The sequence below is a fragment of the Phymastichus coffea genome, unplaced genomic scaffold (assembly GCF_024137745.1).
Source record: "Phymastichus coffea isolate CEN01 unplaced genomic scaffold, Cenicafe_Pcof_1.1 PCOF00040, whole genome shotgun sequence".
In the NCBI taxonomy this organism is placed as follows: Eukaryota; Metazoa; Arthropoda; class Insecta; order Hymenoptera; family Eulophidae; genus Phymastichus; species Phymastichus coffea.
Window position 1 is genome coordinate 633,629 of NW_026706851.1, and position 26,927 is coordinate 660,555.

The 26,927-nt window shown below is 34.6% G+C and overlaps 3 protein-coding genes across 5 annotated transcripts; all 3 read right to left on the minus strand.

Moving 5' to 3' along the window:
- Positions 1–51: 51 nt before the first annotated feature.
- Positions 52–8,556, minus strand: LOC131664116 (long-chain fatty acid transport protein 4-like). Its single transcript, XM_058934987.1, has 12 exons — positions 8,256–8,556; positions 5,080–5,230; positions 4,728–4,962; positions 4,415–4,646; positions 3,152–3,353; positions 2,442–2,634; positions 1,984–2,265; positions 1,844–1,910; positions 1,661–1,751; positions 1,378–1,531; positions 1,259–1,314; positions 52–1,189 (listed from the first exon to the last, which is right to left on the minus strand). Exons 1-12 carry the CDS (start codon positions 8,369–8,371, stop codon positions 1,091–1,093), a joined length of 1,878 nt encoding a protein of 625 aa, XP_058790970.1. The 5' UTR covers positions 8,372–8,556; the 3' UTR covers positions 52–1,090.
- A 1,260-nt stretch (positions 8,557–9,816) lies between these two features.
- LOC131664117 (uncharacterized) lies at positions 9,817–15,569 on the minus strand. Of its 3 annotated transcripts, none has more exons than XM_058934989.1 (6): positions 15,350–15,569; positions 15,214–15,263; positions 14,737–14,784; positions 13,619–13,851; positions 11,569–11,636; positions 9,817–10,576 (listed from the first exon to the last, which is right to left on the minus strand). In XM_058934989.1, exons 1-5 carry the CDS (start codon positions 15,413–15,415, stop codon positions 11,599–11,601), a joined length of 435 nt encoding a protein of 144 aa, XP_058790972.1. In that variant the 5' UTR covers positions 15,416–15,569; the 3' UTR covers positions 9,817–10,576; positions 11,569–11,598. The 3 variants fall into 3 exon arrangements, with proteins under 3 accessions (XP_058790972.1, XP_058790971.1, XP_058790973.1); XM_058934988.1 differs by having other exon boundaries at positions 14,737–14,787; XM_058934990.1 differs by lacking the exon at positions 11,569–11,636 and having other exon boundaries at positions 14,737–14,787; positions 15,350–15,567.
- A 4,797-nt stretch (positions 15,570–20,366) lies between these two features.
- LOC131664081 (uncharacterized) lies at positions 20,367–22,205 on the minus strand. The gene is made up of 4 exons (XM_058934947.1): positions 22,057–22,205; positions 21,512–21,999; positions 20,979–21,367; positions 20,367–20,822 (listed from the first exon to the last, which is right to left on the minus strand). The coding sequence occupies exons 1-4, from the start codon at positions 22,203–22,205 to the stop codon at positions 20,367–20,369; spliced, it is 1,482 nt and encodes a 493-aa protein (XP_058790930.1).
- Between the last annotated feature and the right edge of the window lie 4,722 nt (positions 22,206–26,927).

Consider the following 26,927-nt stretch of genomic DNA (forward strand, 5'->3'; position numbering starts at 1 on the left):
ATACTACAAGATAATCATACTTACTAATCATGTTGCAATTTTTATTTGTATTATAAGACGAAAGTATTTCATACATTTTTTATTTCTGAGAATAATTTATTTAAGTAAAACTAAAATAATCATTCGTTTTCATATGGATTATTTCTCTCGTATTGAAGTAAGATTGTAAGTATACTTATCGAAATTATTTCAAACATAAACGCCATTTAGGTGAGTTAAATTATTTATAAATAATGTTACTGTTGTTGTTGAGCAAATATTTAGAGGCACTTTGAAAATAAAAGTAGGAAATAAGAATTACCATACAAAGTTTAATTACATCAATATTTTGTACATAATTCGATTGATGATAGTAAACTATATAATATTTTAACAAACAATTATACATTTTACATAATAGTATAATTATTTAATTTTTACAGAAATACATGATGATGATAATAACAATAATAATAATAATAATAATCGAACTCAACTTAATAGCTTATAGTCTATTTTTGTCTTATAATATAACTAACAATCACTTAAACTAGGATATCACTTGTGATTCCGCTTTAATTATTCTTCATAAAACTCATAATGCAAAATACTTCACAGTCTTGTAGCGTCACAGAGAAAGCAAAGTTATTGCTTTACTGTTAACAAAGATATCTACGTCAGTTATCTACATACCAACACTTTCCGTAACGACCAATCCATTTTTCTTTGTAATATTGCTACAGATTTGGTCGTTCTGAGAAACACAGTTCTCCTGCCCTCTTAATGCTAAAAATAATATAATATAATGAATGTAAAGTATTAAATTTTATACATTCGATTCTTGTTCTTGTTGCCAACTCTTTGGTGTGTGTTAATAGATTATTTACAAAAAATGTTAACGGTCGACAACCAATATTCATTATATTATACTATTTGTTCCGAAGAGAGCCAAAATTATTGCAATATTACAAACAAAAGTGCATTGATGGAACGTCAGTATTTTCAATTTATTATTTAATTTTATCCATTATCAACTGACATTTTACATTTTCTGTAATACTTGATTCATTTACAAAATTAAATCATTTTCGTAATATTTTTTAAATCTTCCTCATAGCCGAATTTTCTCTTGCAAAATTTCATTGTACAAACTTTCTGTTAATCGTACATACTTTCCAGATTTTTCAAAAAAATATATAGGCTCTTTTATCTAAAATGTTAATAGAATCGTTAATGAATCCTCAGAATATGCTTAAAAAATGAAGTAAAGAATATTCACCTTGTGTATATCAAAGCCTTCTTGTTGGAGATCTTTCTTTTTCAATTTAAAAGTTCCTAAAATAAATTATGATCCACGTTTCATTATAATAAAATAGTCGCTTTCGATTTTATTCTTACCGGTCATAGGAAGAGTGGAAAGGACTCGAACAAATAATGGTCTTGCATAAGTTGGTAAAGCCTTTTTCACCTTTTCTGACAATTCATCCAAGTTGATATTTTGAGTAGGATCATAAATAGCTGCCATGCCGGCTTTTCCTTCATTCCCGGAAACCTAAGTACAAGAAATTTAATAATATGCCTTTACAATATTTCCATAGATTTGACAGTAACACGAGTTTTTTAAAATGATTTGTTGTCTAATAGATGTGAAGAAATAGTTCTAAATGAAAATGTTACTTACTTCTACACCGTATACTACAGCATCTCTTAGACCAATTGCATTACTAATAACAGCTTCAACTTCAGAAGTAGCTACATTTTCGCCTCGCCATCTACAAATGTGCATTAATGGAAATATTCCGCGAGAATAGGAGTTTTTTCAAAAATGAATTGAATAAGATATTAAATAAAATGCATGTAATACCTGAAGGTGTCACCAGTTCGATCTTTGAAATAAAAATAGCCGTATTCATCCATTACCAAAATATCTCCTGAAAATATATACAGGACAAATTTTAGAAATGAATGTTGATTTACTAAGTATGCAGACTGCTAGTCACAAACCTGAATTGAAAACACGATCTCCTTTCTTGAACACATCCCTAACAATTTTTTTCTCTGACTCATTTTTGTCGACGTAACCGCTGAAATCACTGACAGCTTTTTTCGGGTTGATTTTGCCGACGAAAACTCCAGGCTCGCCTGGTTCACATAAAATGCAAAGACCATCAGGACCTCGAACAATCTCACCATTTGATTCATCAACTTTTAAAAGAGCTACTGGATAGAGGGAACGAGCATAACGCGGTACAAAACCAACTGCACCAATTCTGCTGTCGATATTGACTATAACAAATAAGGATAATTTAGTTTTAATTAAAGATCCTTATATATCTATAGTAAGTTAAAAATCGGTATTGGAGTAAGGTAAAAAATAATCGAATAATGCGTTGAGTAATTCAAAAGAAGTAAGTTGAAGTAACTATATTTAATAAAAAAAATATCACTGCAGATGAACTCACCTAAATTAGAATTGCCTTCAGTAGCTCCATAAAATTCCCCAATTTGTTTCACTCGAAATCTTTCTATGAATGGTTTCCAGATTTGAGGTCGAAGTCCGTTGCCGTACATCAGTCTTACGTTGTGTGCAGTATCAGTTAAATCACGAGGCACGGCAAGAAGATAACGACATATTTCACCGATGTACTGAGCAACCTTCAAACAAGATAATAATCAAAAATATTACTGAACTTTGATTAATTTTAATATTCTACAATGCCGCTCATAATATATTTATGCGAAAAATCATTTTTATTTTATAGCTCGTTCATAATAACAAATACATCATTGTATTTTTGAAGTTCTATGCATCTTATACCAAATTAACTTCAATAGTATATGAATTCAAAAATAAACAGTATATTTGTGATTGTAATGATTTACTTCAAATGAATTTAAGCTGTTCAAGTACAATATATTTACTAAAATATTTACTATTAACTTTTTCAAAAAATAATTTACACACAAATTTGCACTTATTGCTCTGAATTTTTTTCTGGGGAGGTTAAAAACTCTGTTAATGGAAAGTTAAAAAATATTGCCTTCATTGCCGACACCGCTCGAGCACAAAGATTATTACACATTACTCTTTTATGTACAGAAGAAATAATATCGAAATAAAAGAGAATTGAAATTGAATAAAATAATATATTTGTTAAAATGACAATATTACCGTGCATTCATATTGTACACAGTCGGGCCAAAATTGCGAAGCACTAAAGCGTCGTCGAAGTACAACCGTGACTCCACGCAATACTGCCTGTCCAGCACCAACAATACCTCCAGCAGTGTGATAAAGAGGTAGAGAATTATAAATGCGATCAGATGACTTAAGTCCCAACATCGAATATACACCACACGACATCAACATGTACCTATATGAAACGTGCTTTTGTTATGAATATTGTATGTTTCTTTTTCAGATTTAATGTCCAAATTTATATTACAAAATATGTATAATTTGGTGAATATGTAACAACAAAATTATTTTAAAAATAAATTAATTCATTGAAATCATATTAACAAATGTTCTTTAAGGGAACCAAGTCAATGTTAAGTAGAGAAAATTCAAATTTTTGTTGTTGATATGTTAAAGCTTTTCTAGAAAAATAATGCATTGAAAAATATTTTGCACCATGCACAATTCTGAAAATCAGAATGAACAGGAAACATTTTTAAGGGCTATTTTTTTTTGTTAAAATTGACACTATAAGACAAACAGAGCGATTTTTCAATAAATTAATTCATGCCTATTTTATAATTTTTTCAAAAATAAATTTGGACCATTTTTGGTAAATTAGCGTTTTAAAATATAAAAAAATGAATTTATTGAACAAGTGCTCCGCCTTTCTCATAGTACAGATCCTAACAAAAAATCTACATGGCCTGAAACATTTTCAATAAATAAGATGATATATATATATACATAGTGACTTTGTAGAACGTATATTTTATATTTTGAAGCTATTAACTAAAAATATTCAAATGTTTTCCTAATACTTTCAGGTAAGAAAAATTTTAAGGTGATATTTTTACAGAAAGATTTTAACATACCAAGAAAAGAACTACCAAAAAAATTGTTACCGCTTAAAATTGATTGGTCCCGGTAAGATAAACTATTACATGTTTGTGCATTATTTTATTTGACCAATAGTTTTTTAAATATTATACTTTAATAATCACGTGAGTAAAGTATAGAAAGTAAATAATTCGAATGGTATAAGAGACTAGAAAGTCCAATTGCCTTTATTCAACAGTATCAGAAGCGCTGTTAAATGGACAAATTGTGTATAATTAAATGTTTAAATAATGATGTCGATGTTATTATTGATCAAAAGTGAAAATCACAGTAGTGTGGAGAATAATAATACTTTCGGTTGGAGATGACAGGGTGTAAAAATGAACAAAGTCAAATTGCACGGGAACGATAAAATACCTTAAATTACTGATGACTGCAGCCTTGGGCAAACCTGTGGTGCCGGAGGTATAGATGTAGATGAGTTTGTCACGTGGGTTCCCGACAGATATGTCAATCAAAAGCGGCTCTGGCTCGGTCGCAGCGAGACCTTCGTTCAAATCCATAGCACCTTGCAGTATAGGCAAATTCTTTCGCTCGGACCACTGGTACAAAACCAACTCTGGAATCTTATGCTTGATTTCCGCGATAGCTACAATGCGTTCGTTATCATTATCAATCCAGAACAAAATCAATTGCGCTTCGCTTCGGAAAATCGCGGAAAGCTTTATACCTTCTTTATAGTCGCTGCTGAAAATGACGGCCTTGCAGCCGGCAACTTTGATGCTGTGCACGAGAACATCCCCACGGAGATTGGTGTTGACGAGTGCGGTGACAAAGTTGGCCTTGCACAATCCCAGCCAAGTACCCACATACTCGGCACGACTCTCCATTATCAAGGCTACGGAATCCGATCGAGACATTTTTGGACGGAAATAACGTCCGATGCGGTTGCTGAAGTCTTCCAACTGCAAGTTAACGTATCACTCACTCTTACTATATGTATCGAGCTACGTTTTGCTTTTCTTTTATAGTTTCTTAACATTTTCATTCAAAACTATATATAGTCTGTAACTGTTGCATACCGCTTTATATGTCCATTCTTGATCTTCGAAGATAAAAGCTATTTTATCCGGATGAGCTTCGACAAGTCCGGTAAAAATTTTAGCTACTGTATAAAATCTTGTTTCCCACCACCAAAGAAGGGCATTGACTTTCATAAATCGGAAGGCACCTCTGAAATATTAATTTTAGTAGATTCTTAATTAGTCATTATGGTAATAAAATTTAAACTATTATTAAAGTTCTATAAGATACGGTCCCAAAGACTATATCTAATGTAAAATCCGTAAAATCATAAAATATATTTTAAATTATGCTGAAAAATTCTTTCAAGTCACGGATACTTTCTACATTATCGTTTTTATCTACAGCTCTCTCATTCTCTCCCGCACTCCTCCACCCTCCCCTCCTGTTTAAATTGGTTAATGTTTCAGTCGTCATGAATTGTGCCACATGCGAGATTCCTAGCTATAGTGATAGTTATTACGGCAAACGCACATGTGTACGATGGAAAAGCAAGAACAGAAGGTAAAAGTAACAGAGAAGCATCCGTAGTTTTGTTGCGCGTGTAAAATATTTGCTTGTCATAATTAGGTAATGCTGTTATATTTCCATGGGCTCTAAAGCCTGATATAAAAATTCAATCTATAAGAAAATAATTCTAGCGGTCAAAAATTGAATAGACGTTATTTAATTTAAAATGCTGTATGTAAAATTATACCAGATAAAACGTTTTTATTAACATATTTTAGTTATTGAGGCAATTCTTTTGTTGTGATATTAATTACAACGTAGATTTATATCGGCAATTCTAGGCTACTATAAAGGAAACATATTAACATTAAAATTAAATTATTATTCTATTTTTACATTGCTTTCTACATTTTTTAAATTAAAAAAAAAGATCGATCAAAATATTGATTAATGATATCTGTTTGTACATGTTTGAAATAAAAATACTCTGAATGAATACAGTTTTGTTATAAAGAAATCGAGTAATAGACTAACAGGTAAAAAGCCGATATTTTTCCATAAAAGCAAGGCATCCTGGAAAGTGGAATATCTTGCTATCATATAAAGAGTTGTAACTTAACTCCTTGTGGTTAAAGCTTGGGATATGTCTTACGATGACGACGATCAGATACAAAATCAGTACATAATAATCATACTCAAATAAAAATAATAGCTTGTTTATTTTATGACTTTAGATTTCATTTGAGTATAAGCATTGATAAATAACTAATGAAAAACTAAAATGATAAACAGAGCTACGAAAACATTATAAGAATTACAAACCAGCACTTTTTACAGAATGAAATCAATTCAGAGAGAGAGGGAGAGAGAGGGAGAGAGAGGGAGAGAGAGAGAGAGAGAGAGAGAGAGAGAGAGAGAGAGAGAGAAGTACAGTCCAGGAAATTTCGCACGAGTTCTTTAGTTCGACGCGTTTATTATGTATAAGTATGTCATGTTGAACGTCACCAAAAATACAATACATGAAATAACAATGGCTTATTATTAAACGGGTAATTAATATAATATAATTTTTACACCACTGTATTATTGCATTGTTATTTACTTTATAATTGTAAAACAATTTATATCGTAAAACGACGATTCATAGAATGCTTTTTAAGTTTAATTGAAAATGAAATAATTGTTCATTTGTTAAAAGATAAATCTTTCAAAATAAGTTTATCATTATTTTGTATTTCATGTAAATCGCGAAACTTAAAGAAAACCAATTAGTTATGCCATTCCTCGCTTGCTGTTTGCCTGTAAGTTTAAATTAATTACCCTGTTTAGTGTGTTATTAAATCTCCAAGTAAATTATAATCAATAATAGCAATTATGTTGGCAGTCAGCTGCTCTTCATTCACGAGTTCAGTTGTCGAGATTTTTAGAGTAAATTGACATAATAAAATTAAATCTAGTTTGCAAATGAATTTTTCCCAGTAAAATTAACTTAAAGAAGATAAGAATTGTTTTGAAGTATTTTTTTCTTATATATTTGAGATAATATTTTCAAACTACTAAGAACAATAGTTAAAATTTAATCTTTTATGTGTACAAATATAAGTAAAATATCTATTATGAATAGAAATAATGAGCACATGTTGATTCTTGCACGCGTGACGTATATACTCTCGCATGTGTGCTTGCTCAAACTTTGGACTTCGCATGCCAAGAAAATGTAAATTCCTTCGTCAAATTTATTTATGATTATTAGAACCACCATTGAATTACAATCACATAACTCAACTATTAATCATGCTACGAAAATACCCATGATTGAAAAGGCTAATTTTTTTCAATTCCTAATTTTCTGTTCGAAAATTACTTTGACAATAACAGATATTTGTAACAGTAATAAATAAGTGACTTTGAAGTTCAAATTCGCAGTACTATATAAAATGTATGTACTATAGAGTGAAAATTGTTGGTTTAGTAAATTACAGGCTTTTTAGCGAGCAATTGTCAGTATATAATTAATCTGAATTCAACAGGTAATGACAACAAATTAATGTGTTTGAAATTGCGGAATTTATCACGATTAAATTTGCTCCAATATCACGAAGGACTTTCACGGGTTCCTTTGCTTCGCATTTTTCACTTATTCCGCGTTTCTCTTTCAGAGCCAGTCAGCAAATAGTAGCTTATACATCAATTTGGCATGTGCTTGTTATAAATGTCTGTGCGTGTGAATTTCAGAATAGCTCGAAGTTTTGTTTTGATGTTAATAAAGGGGGACAATATATTGGCATGTGGAATCGACATGTCTAGTCTGAAAGTAAATAAGTCAAACTCGTTGTACTGCACGATTTGTTTTGCTGCTGGTTCTAAGGTCACCGTCAATGTTGAGATTATTGCAAAACCTTTGTTTACAGAATCGCATAAGCCAGCGCAGTAATTCGCGAGATTAATGCAACGATCGAGGCGATTATCGCATCGAAGAGTTGTACGACTTGAGAGTATGAAGTATATTGTTAGACAGACAAGTCGGATCATGAAGATCAATCTTACAGATGCGACGAAGACACGGTAAAATGAAGAGTGCGCGAATTAGACGATCGCACGCGAACACACATAATACGACGAATCTCGTTCACGATTCGGCGCAAGCAGACACGCGCAATTACGTAGCGAGCAAGCGCGGGCAAGCTAGTCAATTGATCGGAACAGTAGTACTTAAGCAACTTACAGAATGTCCCGTGGAAGAGTCTTGCAGAGTATGAAGATAAATTTGCGGCGGCTTTCGGACAGGAAGATGCCAGCGAGGAGGAGTGCGAGGATCGAGATGACGATTTGGTGCAGCATGGTCGGATGCAATCTTGGTGTACTCGATGCAGTCGTAAGCTCGACAGCGGTAACGCGCCGCTGCTCCCAATCCCAATCAAGTCGAATCAGACGCTCCGCAGTGCACAATAGCCAGCGACGGTCAGTGCACGCTTATCTCTCTCGCTCTCTCCCTCACGTTTGCTTCGTCTCTCGCAGAATGTGAGCGCGACCGAGCCTACCAACTGTTAATTCGCTACTGGCTGCTTGTTGCTGCCTGCGAGGAGTAGGGTGAGGACGCGACAAGTGCGTGGGCGGTGACGGAGAAACAGAGAAACTGGCAGCACTGTATATGCGTTGGCTCGTGGAAAACAACGACGTCGCCATAGCTCACGTCACCATGCTTCGGACTTGCCGGTTCTCTCTGATCTTCCCCACCTCTTCCTCTCTTCCACGGCATCCGTGAAGCTCACGTTGCGTTCTACCGTTCTATATTGTTACTGCACTATCTTTCAAAACTGAATAAAGCTGGATTTCAGTATTATACCACAATGTAACTATTTCTATCGTCTCTGATAGTCCAGGATTTCTACCAATAATCACAAAAATTAGCCTCAAGCCAACACTTGGATGTATTTACCACTATTTGATTTCAGTTGAAAGTATGAAAATTACCGTGATCGACCATCTTTTATTTAGAGCTTTGAGCGATGGTTGGCTATTCAAATAATTATTATAAATCCAAAATGTGAAATAAATAATAAGGTCAATAAGAATACTAGCAACTGTGTATGTTATATGTGGCTATTAAAAAAATACATATATAACTATTAACTATAATAGAAAGATCAAGACAGCTAGGCACAACGTAGTAAATGTTAGCGCATACGGTTTTTTAAAGCATTGATATTATGCACATGCGCAAATTGCGATTAATCTATGTTAGAGGTCCGCAATAACAAGTTGTCAGTTTGACTAACGTTGTTGCCGATTTCAGCAATTTTTATTCGAACTCGGTACCAATTTTTCCAAGTACATATTCTAGTTTTCATTTTTTTCTTTTAGTTTTTTTCGAGTTGATTTTTATATGTCGAGATCTCATGAAAAATCATCAGTTTTTACACTGGCACGTATGATTAATAAACAACTATTAATAAACAACTATTATATGATGAAGAAGCACATAAGCATGCAAAAGAAATTTGAAAGGAATGTTTATCGTAACTACATAATGATTGACTTGCAAAAATTAAAAAGTATATATAAGTAGAAAAACATATTTTTAAAGCAATTGACCTCAAAAATAATATTTCAAGTATTTGAATTTTGTTCACTAACTTATTCTTCTCATACCTTTACAGGCGAATATTTATTAAAAAGTTATATAATATTTAATCAATCATTTGTGTGACCATTCATTATAATAATTTATATTGAAGCTACCTACGAAATAACAAAATCATGGAAGTAAATGAAATTGATCACTGTAAGAATTATTTTTTATTAAAATGTTTTTGACAAATATTACACAATCTTAACATGATAAATATTTAAATACATTGTTGGAATGTTATTCCAATTAACGAAACAATGCTTTGATCTTATCTAACAAATAATTACATTATTATAGAGTAGTTTACAAAAATAGTTGCTCATTTATTGATAAGAGCTATAAAACTTGTTAATATATGACAAGAATTATTTTATAAAAATATTATACATATTTTTTTCAGTCAATACAATCAGCACATTAATATGTACTCATTAATCACATTAATTATCTTGTGGTAAAGATTTTTTGAACATAAGTTTTTTTAACAAGATGATACTTTGAGCTATGAATATAAGTTATCAAATATGCAACATTTGTTTCACGTCCCCACATATACAGTTCTTTACAATACCATTCCGGACGTGATAAAATTATGTTTGACATTAAATTAGAAATGAAACAAAATCTATCATTAGAGTAAATGAGTTACAACTTTCAAAATTCAGCAAAACAAATAAATTAAGACTTTACAAAATAATTCATACTAAAAGCGACTGAAATCGTATATTTTCAAAATTTTTAAACTTTTCACGCTTTTCTAAGTAAGCTCATAGAATAAAATATATTAAACATTGAAAAAATATCTAAGTATATAGAACAGACGTACCACAATTGCGTTGTAATACCTTTTATGCCTTGTACGTCGACTTTATTTATCACTCTTTGAGATCAAGAGTACTTGTAAATGATAGGCACTGAAAAAAAATTGTTAAATATATTTTATGAAATATACGATCTGTAAATATTTGTATGTAATATGAAAAATGTTGGAAAGAACACTAAAAACATATTAAATTTTGTTTGATTATTAAAAAAAACTTCTGCAAATTACCTTAGATATTTTCAAAGATAGATTTTTTGAAAATATATAAGATGAGTCGAAGGTGTTATTTCTTAACAAGCGGCTTATAAAACCCTTTATCCTTCCGATTTAGTGTACTTTGATTGTTTGAGTTAGTATATGCTCATAGCTAATGTGTTCTATTGGTTAAGAGGCGAAAAATTTATAAGCTTGTTTAATTAATTTTAATTAATTGACTATGTAGCTTTTTAGATTAAAATATTTTGTTGATATGATTAATTAGAAAATATTTCCTGAAGAATATGTGCAAAACGTTAGAAAAGATGCAGATCAGTGTTTAAATTTGTTTTCAATTAAGGGTTGACCCTCAATATCATATTTTTTAATTTATAATTTTATAAATATTTCATTATTTTAATAATCCTATTATGTTATTAATCAGCCAACGCTTCAATTATACTGTACCTAAAGATAAGTAAAGTAAGATGGGTTTACAAGGTACTTAATTATAGGTACCTAATATTATCAGTGTAATCGATTTGGATGATTTATGGAAATATTTCGACTGTTTGGAAATTTTGTCGTAAGATCAAAGAAAGCTCTGGAATTAATTAACATCTAAATTATTTTCTGTGAAATTGTCGTGATTAAACATTGGTCAGTTCACAGTAATTAATACTAAATTTGTTTCGTTTTTGTGTAACATTGTGTCTGCAGTACCATACCCGTTGTATTTAAAAAATAAAAAATTTTAATATTATTGATCATTGATTTGCGCATTACTATTGATCTTAAGAAATAATTTTTTTTTAATATTTAAAAAGAACACAAAAGATTATCAGACAGATAATAATTATAAATATTGTCGAAATACATTGTAATTACCTAAGTTGGGATACTGACTAGTGCAATTTGCTACCTGAGAACTAGGTAAAGCGCCAAGACATCCAGGACTGAAAAGTATGCAACTTACAACGACATCGGATTTCAAAGACACAAGAACAAGCCACGAAGGTGATGCGAGCACTAAGTTAATTTTAATTGAGATAATCAATTGAATGATCGCGTTTATTTAAGTTTTTTAATTTTTTTTCATTATTATTTGATAACCTGTTAAAAATTCGAGTAAACAAATTAGGCAATTTTCGAATTGAAATACCAATCAGTAATGGATCAAATAACAAAAACTATTTAAACGTACGAATATGAATAGAATTCTCCAGTATAAAAATCTTCCTTTCCTTTTTTTTTGAAGATATACAGTCACAAATTAGAAATCAGTGAAACTCGAAAAAGCGATAAAAAATGTTATGCTTGGTTTTCGAAAAAAACTAATATGAAAATTAATTAATTCAACAGAAGCATTGGACTATTTTTTTAATAATCACTTATGTCCCAAGCTATCAAATAAATTTATATTTATTTGTAATTAGTGTTTATATAAAATATTTTTAAGCTCACTTCACTGCTGCTTTTAATCAGACTAAACGCATATTTTTCAATAATTTTCTATAAACGTAAATATGCCAATTATATCATTTTGGCATGTTGCTTATCAAAAATTCTAGGTGACATTACAAGCAAGATCAATCTTTAATTAAACATCATTTTTTATAATGCAGTCGTGCTTATTTAAGTAATGAAAGTACAAAATAATATAAATAAGAGAAGAGATATGTAAAAAAGATGATATATTTTTAGTCATTTTCATGAGTCAAAGCGAGATGTTATCTATAAACTGGTTATATACCAAATTCGTCAGTAGAATAGTAAACAATGAATATTTGAATACCAATATTATCATTAACATATAATGAATGATTATTATTTCGCTAGATTAGTGATGATACCAGAAAAACTATGATATGTTAGTATCATTCTTAAATTATTTAATCAGTGCAGTCGTTTAAAAACACACTTGAATGGGCCGATGATATATAGTACATTACCATTGACTTAAATTTTTTCAAACGGTTTTTGGATCTCATAATAATTTGTGATTGTTATTATTTAAAAAAAATTCATTCCCTGCTAAGCCCCTATCCTAACTTGTTTTATCACACAACAACATCACAATCTTATTTTGCGAAAAACAAAATTAGGGTGGGTGTTTGGCGGGAAATGGAGTTTATCTAAATATTATAAAACAATCACGAGTTTTAACTAATGCAAGAAAGTAAACTCTTGTCTTGTGCGAGATTTATTAACAGAGGTAGGCGTCGTAGAGGTATGAGGTGAATAAGCATACGGAATGAAAATCACTTTCTCAAACATGTTATGTATAGTTTTCTTTTCGAAATAACGTGTGGAAAGCTTGAATATGCACGCATATTTTACGCTGCACATGTGGCAAAGCCGTACTTTCTATACGACAGGTTGAAAAAAAAGTTTTAGTTAAGTAATATACTATTAAAAAAGTTTTGACAGACCATCATCTACGTACGGACGCCACAGTAATAATCTAAAAAATTTTATTTTGTATACTTTGAAAACATTAGGTTATACATTTCTTTCGTTTTTTCATGTAAACTATTTGATTTTTATTATAATTAATTTTTATTAAATATTGACCGACATTTTAGTATTCAGTAAAAATAAAATTATATAGTTTGTAAGGTAACAAATTTATACTAGTTTTTACTAAAACTACTTTTTAGTATATAACAGTTTTACCATGTAGGAGAAAAATAAATAAATTTTTTTTAATTGTTATTTCTTATTGAAATATTATTCATAAAATTCGACTGAGAAATTCATACAACAAAATTATAACATTACGTACATAAACATTATCTATATAAGAATTAATTTAAAAATATGTTATGTATTTGAATGAGCAGTATTTTCAAGCCTGTTTCCTGATAATTTTGCTTTTTTCTTTTTCTCGCACCACCTTCCAAGCCAAAAATAATTATGATAAATTAGATTAACTCACCTATGATGCATAAAATGGCTGTTATTGTTATCGCTATTATAATAATTCTGCCACACATATTTTGCATCCAAGCTCGCCTTTGTGCTTTCCTTGCAGCCTCGCGAAACTCATTACCAGCTGAAGTCAGTCTATCACTTGCTACTTGCAGATCCTCTAAACGCTCCCCTCTCTCCATAACCCTCTGTACATTATCACGCATAACATCAGTTACTTCCTTTATTTGAATTCTCACACTGTAATAAATATACTTATTAAGATATAAGAAGTAGATCCTTTATTAATTGTTAAAATTTGCTCAGCAAACTGATTTTAAGATTTGACTCACAACATATATATATGTTTTTGCTATACAAAAAAAAAGATAATAGATGTATCCCAGAGGAAAATTAATTGTAGAACGTTGAGTAAGATAGTTATAGGGTAAAGGTATTCATAGTCAACTAGCCTATAATATAGTTGTCCAACAAATTAAGATGATTCAAGTGTTTATTGTATCTTAATTTTTTTTATTCATCAATCATAAAATGTTAAATTAAAATATTACCCTGTACTATCACAAAATTTGGACTAATATTTGGCTATCCTGGCCAAACAATAGTATATCCAATATCATATAACAATATAACAATAGAATAATATCAATATAACAATAGTATGTCAACTATCATTTTTTTTAAACTTCAATTATTGCTTTCTTACTCTGCAACAATTAAAAATAAATTCTATCTAAAAAACAAAATATCTTTACTGTAAGATTCCATATTTTTAAAAAAATTGCTATTAATTTAAGCATATTTTTTGTATTAGTTTAAATTGAGAAATATCTTAAGGTGATTGATTATTGTAGTATTGTCTTTTTTCTATCTGAATTAAATTTTGTAAACAAATACTTTGTAAAGATATTTTGTAAATAGATTGAAAATTGATATTTTATGATTAATAAAGAGATACAATTCCACTAATTTTTCAAAATGTCCTAAAGTTTCATGTATCAGTGTGGATAAAATTGAACATCTACAATTAAATACTAACCAATTGCAACTTAACCATTTTATATTTTACTATAACATAATGAAGTGGATTCTTTAGAGAAATAGAGTAAGTCTGATAGACATTACCTTGAGATTTTTCCATCAATGTGCAATTGTCCATCGGCTGAACTTGTCCTACTGCAACAAATGTTAAATTATAATATAATAATATTATAATATAATATATATATATATATTATATTATATATATATATTATTATTATATATAATATTATATTATTATATATATTATATATATATATTATATATATATATAATATATATTATATTATATAATTATAATATAATATAATAATAAAAATAATTATAATATAATTAAAGAAAAAAGATGAATTAAAATCATTCTTAATAAACTTTGCATCGATATAATATTTATTTAATAAATCCATTATTGTGACATATGTGCTTAATTAAATACAGATAATCATAATATTTAGCATACGTAAAAATTTTTCATAAAATAAGGAAGTAATGTACAAAACTAAAAATTCAGTAGAAACCTACAAAAAATAAGTGATAAATGCAATTTATCTTAATATATACCTGAACAGCATATCTTCCTCTGGCTCACTATCATGATCCAAGAGAGTTTCCTGAGAAATTACAGTATTATGAAAGTTAAATTATTTTCTAATGTCAATTCAAATGAAACCGAATAATAAAAATATGAAAACATTACTTTTTCAGCATCATCTGCATGCTGCAAATCTCCACTAGACAAATTACGCCCTGACCTCATCGCCATTTTTCATATTGGTGAATTCTACACTGTCCAGAATGAATTAATAAAGCTTAGGATAAAAAAGCTTAAACGATAAAAAAAACACATTAAAAAGACAACATTGACTCAAATAATGTTAGCGGCCATCATTAATATCATAGAGACTACATACTACATAGACTCCATGACTGGCAATCTCATTATGTTTTTTATTATTGATAATAATACCAATGAATATAGACGTATAGATCAGATCCATATGTATCACATACATGACATACATATATACTTGGTTAGTTAAAGAAATGCTGTTAGATGGCGCTAGGATGACGTGGGGAGTTTGAATGGCTTAAGCCATAAACTCAGAGGTTATCCTCTCTCCAGCTCATTCGTCTTAACTCAAAAGACTATTCAATCCAGCATCGTTTCTTTTTCTGTGTGCTTAGTAATTAGTCTAGGTGCAACGGGGGTTTTTATAAGACTTGGAGGGTCTCTGAGATTACTTAAATGATTTCTAGGTATTTTAACCTCCTGATTCCGAATTTTGATGGTGGAAAGCTGTAAGTGGTCAAAATAATTTGTTATGAACAAATTAAATGTTTAAATTACCATAACTTTGTTACTAATCAAGTTATCGGGCTGGAAAACAAGTCAAATAATTACTTATTCATTAAAAAACGTACTGATTTTTTCAGATTGCAAAAATATTGATTAGAACTGGAAATATTGCAAATTAACCAACAAAAAACGTCGACGACTAAATATTTTATTGTTTGAAAGGCCAGAACTTTTGTTCTAGTTAACTTTTGGGTACCGGAAATACATCAAATTGTTATTACATAACAAATAAAAGCCCGTAACTTTTTTTCGACGTAGGTTTCACATAATTATAATATACCAAATGATTTGTTATTATCAGAAGAATGCAATGGTTTTTTGAAATTGCAAAAAGGTTGATTACAACCGAAGATATGGCGATTTCACTAAACATAATTACAATCATTAATATTATCTATGATTGAAAATATTGATGAAAAAATACAGCTGTTTATCACCTTTTCCGTTTATACATATCGTCTGCTACAGCCGCGGCAAATAAAATGTTTTAATTTAGAATAATAGGATTTTATAATAAATTGTACGACGAATTATTTTTTTTCAGTAACTTTCTATCATAGAATTCATTGTTTTCGAGGAAAACGTAAAAATAGGCCTAAAAATGCTCTTATTTTTGCTTGTTTTTATTATAAACGTTCATTGTACAAATAGAACAGCTCAAAAATATTTGGAGTTGATGAATTATCGATCTATATTCCTGAGTCATTGCAATAAAAATTTATCATGGTCCCGCCATATCTATTTTTAATTTTAATATAATTGGATGTACTGAATAGAGACAAAGTTCCGGTGGATCATAAAATAATAGTATTATCAATTTAATTAGTTGCTATCTATTGCTATGAATATAATAAATTTTCTGAAAATTTTTATAGCATCTTTTATTATGTATTTGATGATATAAACCAGATTCTAAAAACTTGTTACTAACGAAAATTGAATGAAAGGAATAGAATAACTCAATTGCTATACGCCGTTCGTTATTTTGCAAAGGAAAAACTCAATAGCTATGGTGCGTCACAGCTGTGTCCCACAATTTTGGGTCCTACTTCGGTTAAGAAAACCGACGCTAACTCCCACAAACACAAATTCACCGCGAATGGCTGAAAAATTGAGGCCAAGCAATTAAGACATATCATACACCAATTTCATATATATATATATATATATATAAATATATATGTATAAACGGCGATCTCTTTATTACGCCCAATAAAATCAATTACAAAATTAAATAAATAATTATAGTGTGAGTAAGCGGACTCGCTCACATACCAAAACGCGAATCAATAAATGAATAAAATCCGAATTAATAACAAAATTACAAAGAGTGAGCGTATTCGCTCACTCGTGGAAACGCGACAATCGAGCAATTTAATTTAATTTAAGCAAAGAGAACACGGGCCAATTCGCTTTTTTTTGTTCTCGACGCAAAAGGATAAAATCACGGCCGCGAAGTTCCGAGCGAGAGCTGTTACAGAGAGAGAAAGAAAGTTGGATGCTCTAAAGAGCGAGCCACCAGGTTTCGTCGTACTCCGCTCGTAGGTGACAGTCCGGAGACGATGGAAGTGCAGCCTAACTGGCAGAGGCATTCGAGGGATGAAGACACCTGCGCGGCTGTCGAGCCTCGAAGATGGTAATGAGGGGTGATAGCCAAAAGACGCGCCTTGTCAGGACCTCGTGGCGACCTTTGCCTCGGCAGTGATGGCCGTGTGCCGAACTCGTGTCCTGGTACTTCAGGGCACTGCGCCTCCGGAGAGTATCCTCGACAGCTCAGACTCACAAGAGTTCTTCTGTCTCTCTCTCCACCTTTTTTCGGACTCTCTTACTGGTTTTTTGGCTAGATCTTTTCTCTGGTTTTCTCTCGGCTTTCCCTCTGATTTCTCTTTCGATTCCCGCGAATTCTCTCGCTTAAGAATCCACCGATTCACCCCCTCTCCACTAATTAGCTGCTCTCCTTCTCACTTTCTGCTCTTCTCGCTCTCGCCCTCATCTCGAGCCCCCTTCCTCCGTCCGCGCTCACATCTTCCAAGCCCTGCAATAAACCAAGCGTAAATGCCATGTTGCCATAGCCATGCCTAGTCGCTGCGTCCGTGCGAGGAGAGTGCCGCACACAGGGCCAGCGATTATCGCTGTTTGCCCTGTCACGATTTAAATCAGGCAGTGGCAAAATGGAGTAGAACTGTATTCATAAATGAAATGTGTTTGCTACATCCAAAGACGGTATGAATCATTTTTTTCAGCATCTGGTTTAGTGAAGCTGTTTCATTTGAGACCATACGAGAGCTTTTTTCGCTCTCTATCACTTATGCACGAAAGCCTATATTGAATTCAGCCCTTGCAAAGGCTTGATTATATTTTGGGCGAAGATAATGAAGAGTTGGAGACCTCAGCAAGCTCTTGATAACGAAAAATTTGGTCTATAAATCGGAGAATCGTGGTTAGCCCTAACTAATGAGACACTAATTTACTATGCTCAATGATTCAATGTCTAGAAGATCACAATGTTATCGATACACAAGGAGATCATACAAAATATTAAATTGAAAACAACTTTAAGAGCGCGTGCAAAATAGGCATCCATCTATACATTCATATTATAAGTAAAACGCGTAATAATAACAATTTATTATTCTTATATAGTTGTGATTATGTTCATCGATAAACTGATTATTAGTATTTGTACAAATTCTAAGTTCATCTAGTTCATCATAATGATAATATCATCTATAACAAATATTTATTAATAAAACATATTATTATGTTAACACAAATGACTCTAAACCTATATTGCACTAATTTTACAAACAAGTCTTGACGAATTCTTTATTATTTAATGTAACGGCCCGGAAAATAATTAAATTATTCTCGCGGCCTGTCAACAATTTTGTCTTCGCTGCTCGGTGCGGGGCTCACCGCCGCCCCGATCAGCTAGCCGCTTCCTGGTGTTCCGCCGCGCACGGACGGACACGTGCTGCCCTGAAAAGGGATCAAGGTGCCTTCCTGGGTACGCCCAACACAACGACAACACTTGAGTAGGTCAAATCGGGCTTTATTCACTTAGTCAGATTTTTCACACAATACCGCATGCCGAGATTTCGCTTCGAATTCTACTTTAGAGAGAGAGAGAGAGAGACGCTCGCTCGCGCAACTAACGCACGCTAAGTTGTCGCTTACGAACACGAAGAAACTCACCGGGAAGTAGCTGCTGCAGACAGACTACTCCTTCTCGCTAATCGCCCTCGCTATCGCCCTTGCTCGGGCGGACAAGCTCTGCTCCTGCGAATCGCCCACTGGAGGTGACGGTCCACGGGCTCTGGCGATCCTCGGGGATGATGTTAAACTCTCTTGCGCACTTTCACTTTTATTATTTTTTTTTTGGTCGTTCTCCTTTTCTCTTATTTCTCTTTTCTTCGCGCGCGCGCGTAACAACAGCTCCAGCTCCCAGGTCCCAGTGCCGGAAAATCGTCTCCTCTCCCCACTCTACCGCCGCGGCACGCGCCTCATCGAGTCTCGCTCTGTCTCTCTCTACTTCGCTTCGCGCTCGCTTGCCCGCTTGGCCATGCTCGGCCTCGTGCGCGGGCAATTTTCCGCGAAAACGGCCCCGGCCGTTATATTAATTAATTAATTTATCATCAACACTTATAATGTTATTTTCATTTGACTCAGATTAGGTATTTCTATATATTATGTTATAGTTAATATCATATTATTCAACAAATAACTCAAATCTTTCATTGTACACTTGAAAAACAGACATATTCGTAGAGAACTAATAAGACAGAATTCATGAAAGTAAATTATTATATGAAAAAAACTTTGAGTTGAGGCCGTGAGCGCGGGGTGAAATAAACTATATTGATGGTGTAAGGATAACTTTATTTGATCCAGGCTAAGAATTACAAGTATCACACGACTCGGCAGAACGTAGACCGTGAAGCCGGCAGAAGGCCGAGCTGTTTGCTAGTCTCGGGTTCGCGCTGGAGTGGCAAACTCGCCCCAGCTACTTGGCGTTTCTCCTCGGAAAAAATCCCGTGAATCAGGCAAGTCCCTCCCACGAGATCCGTGGAAGGGTAGCTGGGACAGCGGGTTAACATTAAAAAAACGCAGGTTGTGCGTGCGCTTTCCTTTAAGCAAACTCATAAACGCAGACGAGCGACCGTCGACGTTTAATGCGTTTATTGCTGATGGCCATAAAATCTCCAGCAATTCGTACAAGATTTATGAAGTTTTTCTTGCAACAAACGGTGAACTTCTGGCCGACACGTGGAGAGAAAGTGCACGCCACATCACCCCCTTACCAGTGGTAACGCTGAACTAGGATTAAACTAAACAATCATCAAGGTACGCAAACAAACTATAAAAAACCAGCTTGGTAACGGTCTGGAAAATGAACATTTCGTCCAGAACGAGTGGTAAAGCGGTTATTGTTAACGAGACATGGCTGTTGGACATTGACAGGCGCTTCGTTGTTATTACAATTGATGTTATGCTGCTCGGCATTAACAGGTGGAGGAACGACTCGAATCGGAGGCGTAACTTTATCATCATTACGTTGTACTGTGATATCGTAGTCCACTTCGTCGTAACGTTCACGATTACATTTATTATTTACATTGTTTTCGATGTCGTCGGATACAATGAATGCGGGCTTGAGTTTGTCGATAGAAACGCGAACCTTTTTATCGTTTATATCGATAACGAAAGATTTGTCGTTACGTTCGAGGACTTTATAAGGCCCGTCGTACGGAGGGTCGGATGGACCTCGTACGGCGTCGTAGCGCAAAAAGACATAAGAAGTAGTGGCTAAATTCTTAAAAATAAAAACGTTTTTTTCGCCATGTCGTCGTGTAAGTGATGGCTTAACGTTAAAAATACGCTTTTTGAAAGCTTCAACAAAATCTCAGGTCGGATTTAGGTTGCTTGCGTGGAAAAATTCCGCCGGTAAACGCAATCCGGCGCCGTATACAAGTTCGGCCGCCGTCGCTCCGAGATCCTCCTTTAATGCACTACGCATACCTAAAAGCACTACAGGTAGTATGGATACCCAATCGTTACCGTCGTGACATCTTATTGCTGCTTTAAGTTGCCTGTGCACTCTTTCTACTTGGCCGTTTGCTTGTGGATGGTAACTTGTCGACCGAATTCGCTTTGTACCTAACAAATTACATAATTCTGCAAAAAGAGCTGATTCGAATTGACGGCCTTGGTCGGTAGTTATACGCGCGGGCACGCCGAATCGAGCAATCCAAGTCGAGAGTAAAGCTTTAGCAACGGTGTTAGCTTCCATGTCGCTAAGAGGGACTACTTCAGGCCAGCGAGAAAAACGATCGACGCATGTTAGACAATAACGGAACCCTTGACAATAACTCATGGTTATAATATCAATGTGTATATGTTCGAATCGATTGGCTAATTTCTCAAATTGCGCGACTGGAGAGTACACGTGTCGAGTAACTTTGCATCGTTGGCATGAAATGCACGCTCGCGTCCACTCTTTACAATTTTTGTTAATATTAGGCCAAACGAAACGCGAAGTTACCAGTTGTTGAGATGCGCGTGTGCCAGGGTGCGAAAGGCAATGTAGTGAGTTAAAAACGGCACGACGTAAAGGTAAGGGCACATATGGTCGTACGACGTCGCTTGTCGTATCACAATATAAATGCACGTTGTAATCCGGAAAATAAACCTTTTTCAGTTTCAATGACGAAATTTTGGATGAGAGCAATTCGCGCAACTCGAGATCGCTTTTCTGAGCAGAAGCGAGAGAATCGTGATCGACGGATGAGGCGATTGCTTCGACGCGAGACAAAGCATCGGCAACACAATTTTCGGAATCTTTAATATGCCTAATATCAGTAGTGAATTGCGAAATGTAATCCAGATATCTAAATTGACGTGGTGAACATTTATCTAAATTCTGCTGGAAAGCGTAAGTAATAGGCTTATGGTCCGTAAAAATTGTAAAGTTCCTACCTTCCACCATATATCTGAAACGTTTAACCGATTTGTAAATCGAGTAAAGTTCTCGGTCATATGCGCTGTACTTTCGTTCGGTCTGCGTTAAAAACTTGGTGTAAAAAGCTAAAGGTTGCCATGCATTATTCACGCGTTGTTGCAAAGCACCTCCAATGGCAAAATCCGAAGCATCTACGACAATGCTGATGGGCGCGCCAGGAACGGGGTGCGCAAGCATTGTTGCTTTTGCGAGAGCGCCTTTTGATTTATTAAAAGCGTCACGAGCTTCATCGGTTCAGTTTACGGGTTCTTTGCTTTTCCTCACGCCAGTTAGCAAATTGTTCAATGGTTGGAGAATAGCGGCGGCGTGAGGTACGAATCTACGATAAAAGTTAAACATACCGAGATAACCGCGGAGACTTTTAATCGTAGATGGCAGCGAATACTTGATGATCGACTCAACGCGTTCTTCCATCGGGGCGATGCCGTTACAATTAACTTTGTACCCGAGAAAAGTTATTTCGCTTTGACCGAACACACATTTCCCGGGATTAACTACCACGCCGTACTCAGAAAAACGATCGAACAAAATCTTCAAGTGTTCGAGGTGTTGCTTCTCATCAACCGATGCGATCAAGAAATCGTCGATGTACGCAAATACAAAATCTAAACCGCGTACAATCTAGTCAACAAAGCGTTGGCACGTCTGCGCAGCGTTTCTTAGACAGAACATCATCATGAGCGGCTCGAATAAACCGAAAGGCGTTGTAAGCGCTGCTTTTTCGGTGTCTTCCGGTGCGATGGGAATTTGATGAAACGCGCGCACGAGGTCGATTTTCGAAAATACCTTTTTGCCGTGCAGATTATACGCAAAATCTTCGATGTGTGGCGGAGTGTAGTTGTCTGCGACGGTGCGTTCGTTGAGGGCGCGATAATCACCGCATGGACGTGGGCTTCCGTCCTACTTGGCAGCGACGTGGAGTGGCGTCGACCATGGGCTCTTCGATGGTCGAATGACGCCTTGCCGCAACAGCATACCGAATTCGGCTTTCACCACCTTCATCCGGTCAGGTCTAAGGCGACGAGGCTTCGCACGTATTGGCGGACCAGGCGTCGTCTTGATATGGTGCTGTACTCGGTGCTTGACTTCGCCTTTTCGAAAACTTGGCGGGCGCGTGAGGTCCGGGTACTTGGCCAGAAGCTCGTGATACACAGAAACACCGATCACTGTTTTAACTGATGCCTTTCCATACTCGGACGAAATTCCGCGCACTGACAAACCTGTGGTATTATCGATCAAGGTTTTTCTTTTTGGATCGATTAACAAGCCATAGTGCGAGAGGAAATCCATTCCAATAATCGCGGAACCCACGTCGGCGATGACGAACGGCCAGTTAAACTCGCGGCGTAGCGATAGGTTAAGACATAGGGGCACGATTCCGTAGGTGCTAATTGTAGATCCGTTAGCGGCAGAGTTCGTAAGCACTTTTCTTGGTCTCCTTGGCAAGCCATTTTCGCGGGTATACGCACAAGTGAGCACCGGTATCCACGAGGAAAGATTTATTTGAATTAACGTCCTTCACATGAATTCGGCGATGCGCGAAGTCGTCAGAACTCGCCACGTTTACTGACGGCGCGCGTCGTTTCCCGACCAGGTACATCGTCCACGGCACTTTTCTGCACGCTCCTGAAACCTTTTATGGTAAAAACAAAGGTACCCGTCCGAGGAATCGTTATTCGACATCGGTCCAGGAGTTTTACCGCGACCGCGTTTTTCGTGTCCTCGGCGGGAGCGAGAGCGTGAACGGCTTTGCTGATTGGTAATCGCGTCGATTTTCGCCGTAAGCTTGCGCATCTGCTTGACGAGAGCAACGAAATCAGAAATTTCGCTGACCTGCTGCCTAGGCTGTTGAGGGTTTACGGCGTGAACCGTGTCGGCCAGCTTCAGAACTTTATCCAAAAGATCTTTCACCAAAAAGGCACTATAATACTAAAATATTTGGAAATTGTAATACAAAACAAATTTCCTCATTTTCATGGAGATATGTCTTTCGTATATGATAATTAACAAATTTTGTAAAATTTATTTATTTTGTTTCATAGAAAGAAATGCTTTAATAGGAAAATTAATTACGAAAGAATTTATTTCATTTTCTTGAAAATCTTTCCTTATATAAACTATACAAAAAGTGTAGCTTTTCCTTTTTTATGAAAATTGTGGCGGGGAATTTGGGGGGATCTAAGCCGCACACACGAAATACCTCCGCCGCAATGCCTGTGGATCCGTTTTCCGGACTAGTGATAATATAGATAGGGTACGTAGTCGGTCAGAATGGCGGATGATCAGCGCGGCTCGATGCGATTTAATGCACGGCGGCAACAGATCCACATGTCCCGGCAAATCAAACACACGATAAATTATACGCGCAATCCCTAAATTTCGACGGTGAGTAGCACTTAACCTAATTATCTGAATCCTCGCTCGAGTTAGTCTAGAAAAAAAATGGCGGTTGGTCGGCACAATTCGGTCGGAACACTTTGTTCCCAGCATCTGCGGAATCAAGGATACGGCAAATCACGCACGGCAACACCGAATTCTCACTAATAAGTGGCACTTTATCTACTTACGTACTTCAGACCTGAAGATTCACTCGACTGCTTCCAAATCACTCGATTTTCTCGGCTCGTAGCAGGATCTGCTTGCAGCGGAGCTCACGATCAGTGACAAAATGGACAAGTAACGACTCTTCAGGGTCAAAGATCCTTTACTTCTCCTCTTTCCGAGAAGAAATTATTTTATTGGCCGATATGCTAATTCGGATATCGGTAGCACCCTCCGAATATTTCCGTCATTGGTCAATATGGAAATTAGAAAAGTAATAGTGCCCTCATTTTATTTCCTAGCTCGTCGCTATTTTCCCTCTCTCACCCCCTACTAAGTCGGTCAGCATTGATTGATGAGAAAGATCTACCCCTAGTCCTATTTATTTTTCCGTGCGGACGGAAATCAAATTTTATTCTCATTCGTTTATTGGTCGTGATATCACCGGTGAGTTTGGTCAGAGGTTCCAATTTCATCAGTCAATTATGTTGATTTAGTATAACAGACTATTTGTCGTTTATGAGTATGCCTGTTTCACTTATTCTTGTTTAGTCTGTCTCGCTTGCTCTCGTTTAGACACCATGCTTTGCTGCTGGTCTCTGGAGCACCTCCTGGAGCGCTCCCCCTCGGTCATGTGTGTACATCCGGATGTTTGCCAGTGGTCAGCTGCAGTGTGTGTGGCGCTTAGGGTGTCGTCAATGGTACGCAGCAACCTGGCACAGCTGATTGCCCACTGCCGCTTCATCTACGATTTCCTAGTCGCTCCGGATGTGTCAGCTTCCCCAGAATATGGGCTGGATGTGTAACGTGTCCACTCGCACGTATTTTTGCTGCATTTTTCTGTCGGTTTTCCTGTATGTTTTCCTCCAGTCAGCAACACGTGGTCAGGAGTGTGTATGTGCATGTGCTCTCTTTTTTCATCGTGGGCTCCATTTTCACTCATCGGTCGGATCGCGCGGTTTGCCTCGTTGCATCGTTTTGCCGGTCGTGGATGGGCGAATTTGAAAATAAAGTAGGGTTTCTATTAGGGCGCGAGTAAAACAATTTTATTCGGCTGGTTACGGGGCGGCAAGGGGCGGGGGTAGCTTCTCTGCGATGTTGAAAGTAATGCAACACTCTCAGGCAAAGCCTTGTAATGCATCGCATTACAAAATACATCACTATAGATTTTTTATTTCACTACATAGAGATTAATTAAATATTTACGTTGAATCACATTTCCTATAATCTTCATTAATGTTCAAACTTTTCTTCGAATATATTCTTCAAAGTTCATTTGAAACACTCGTGATAACTGATTACTAGAAACAAAATCTCTTTTATAGAATATTTGGTATTTTATAAAAAAACATGAGATCTAAATAAAGCTTGATCTCTTTAAAACCTAAGAAAGTTTTGTAATGAACTTGTCATTACAAACTTATCGTTCACTCAGCAAGTGTGATTAACTCCAGTGAGTTTATCATTAACGACAAAAATTAAAAACTAAACTTTATCCGGCATGTGTTTTCATTTTAAACTCACTTTTTCAGTAACAAACATTTCATTTAATTATGATTAACAAATGAGCAAATTTTTTTTGTATTAGCTTTTGTACTGGCAACCTGAAACAAGTACTTCACAAATAAGAGCATTATTTCTAGGAGCAGTCATGCACTTATCCTCGGGCATGATATGCATGCATTACTCGTACATTCCCTTGTACTACAGGTCCTGAGCGCTGCTTCAATAAACTTTCATCCTGTAATCTGTTAATACTCTTGTATAACAAACTTTGTAGTAAATTTATGATTGTTTAATTTTTTATTTTGTCTCTAACACGAAAAAAAGTTTTGGAAAATTATTGTGAATTTTCTATGAAAGACTGCTCTAAATAAAAATAATTTTCACAAAATACCGATAACAGGTCTACTCTATTTATGTATTCTTTAGTCTGGATAAGATCCTTATAAAGTACGTATCAAGTTGATAATTGTACTAATTCTATTTAAAATAATAATAACTTAAGCCAGAAGTATATTCTTTCAAAGATTGTGCTTGTTGTTAAGTAGATACTGTTGATCCTGCGATGTCAATATAGAAATAATTATTATAGTTTTACTCAGAATATTATAAATATAATGAAAATCGTACATCCTCATAGGTATAATATTAATGTACGAGTGTATGTAATATTAATGTCGTATCATCAACTCATAGGCTTGCGACTTCAAACAGAATTAAATCAGCAAGACATATATTCCTAAAGTATCTTGATGTGAAACAAATTCTTCTAAATATTTATGTTTATTATTATTCATAGTTGAATACATAGTTCTGAGAATAAAAATATAAATATACATTTGTATTTTATATGTT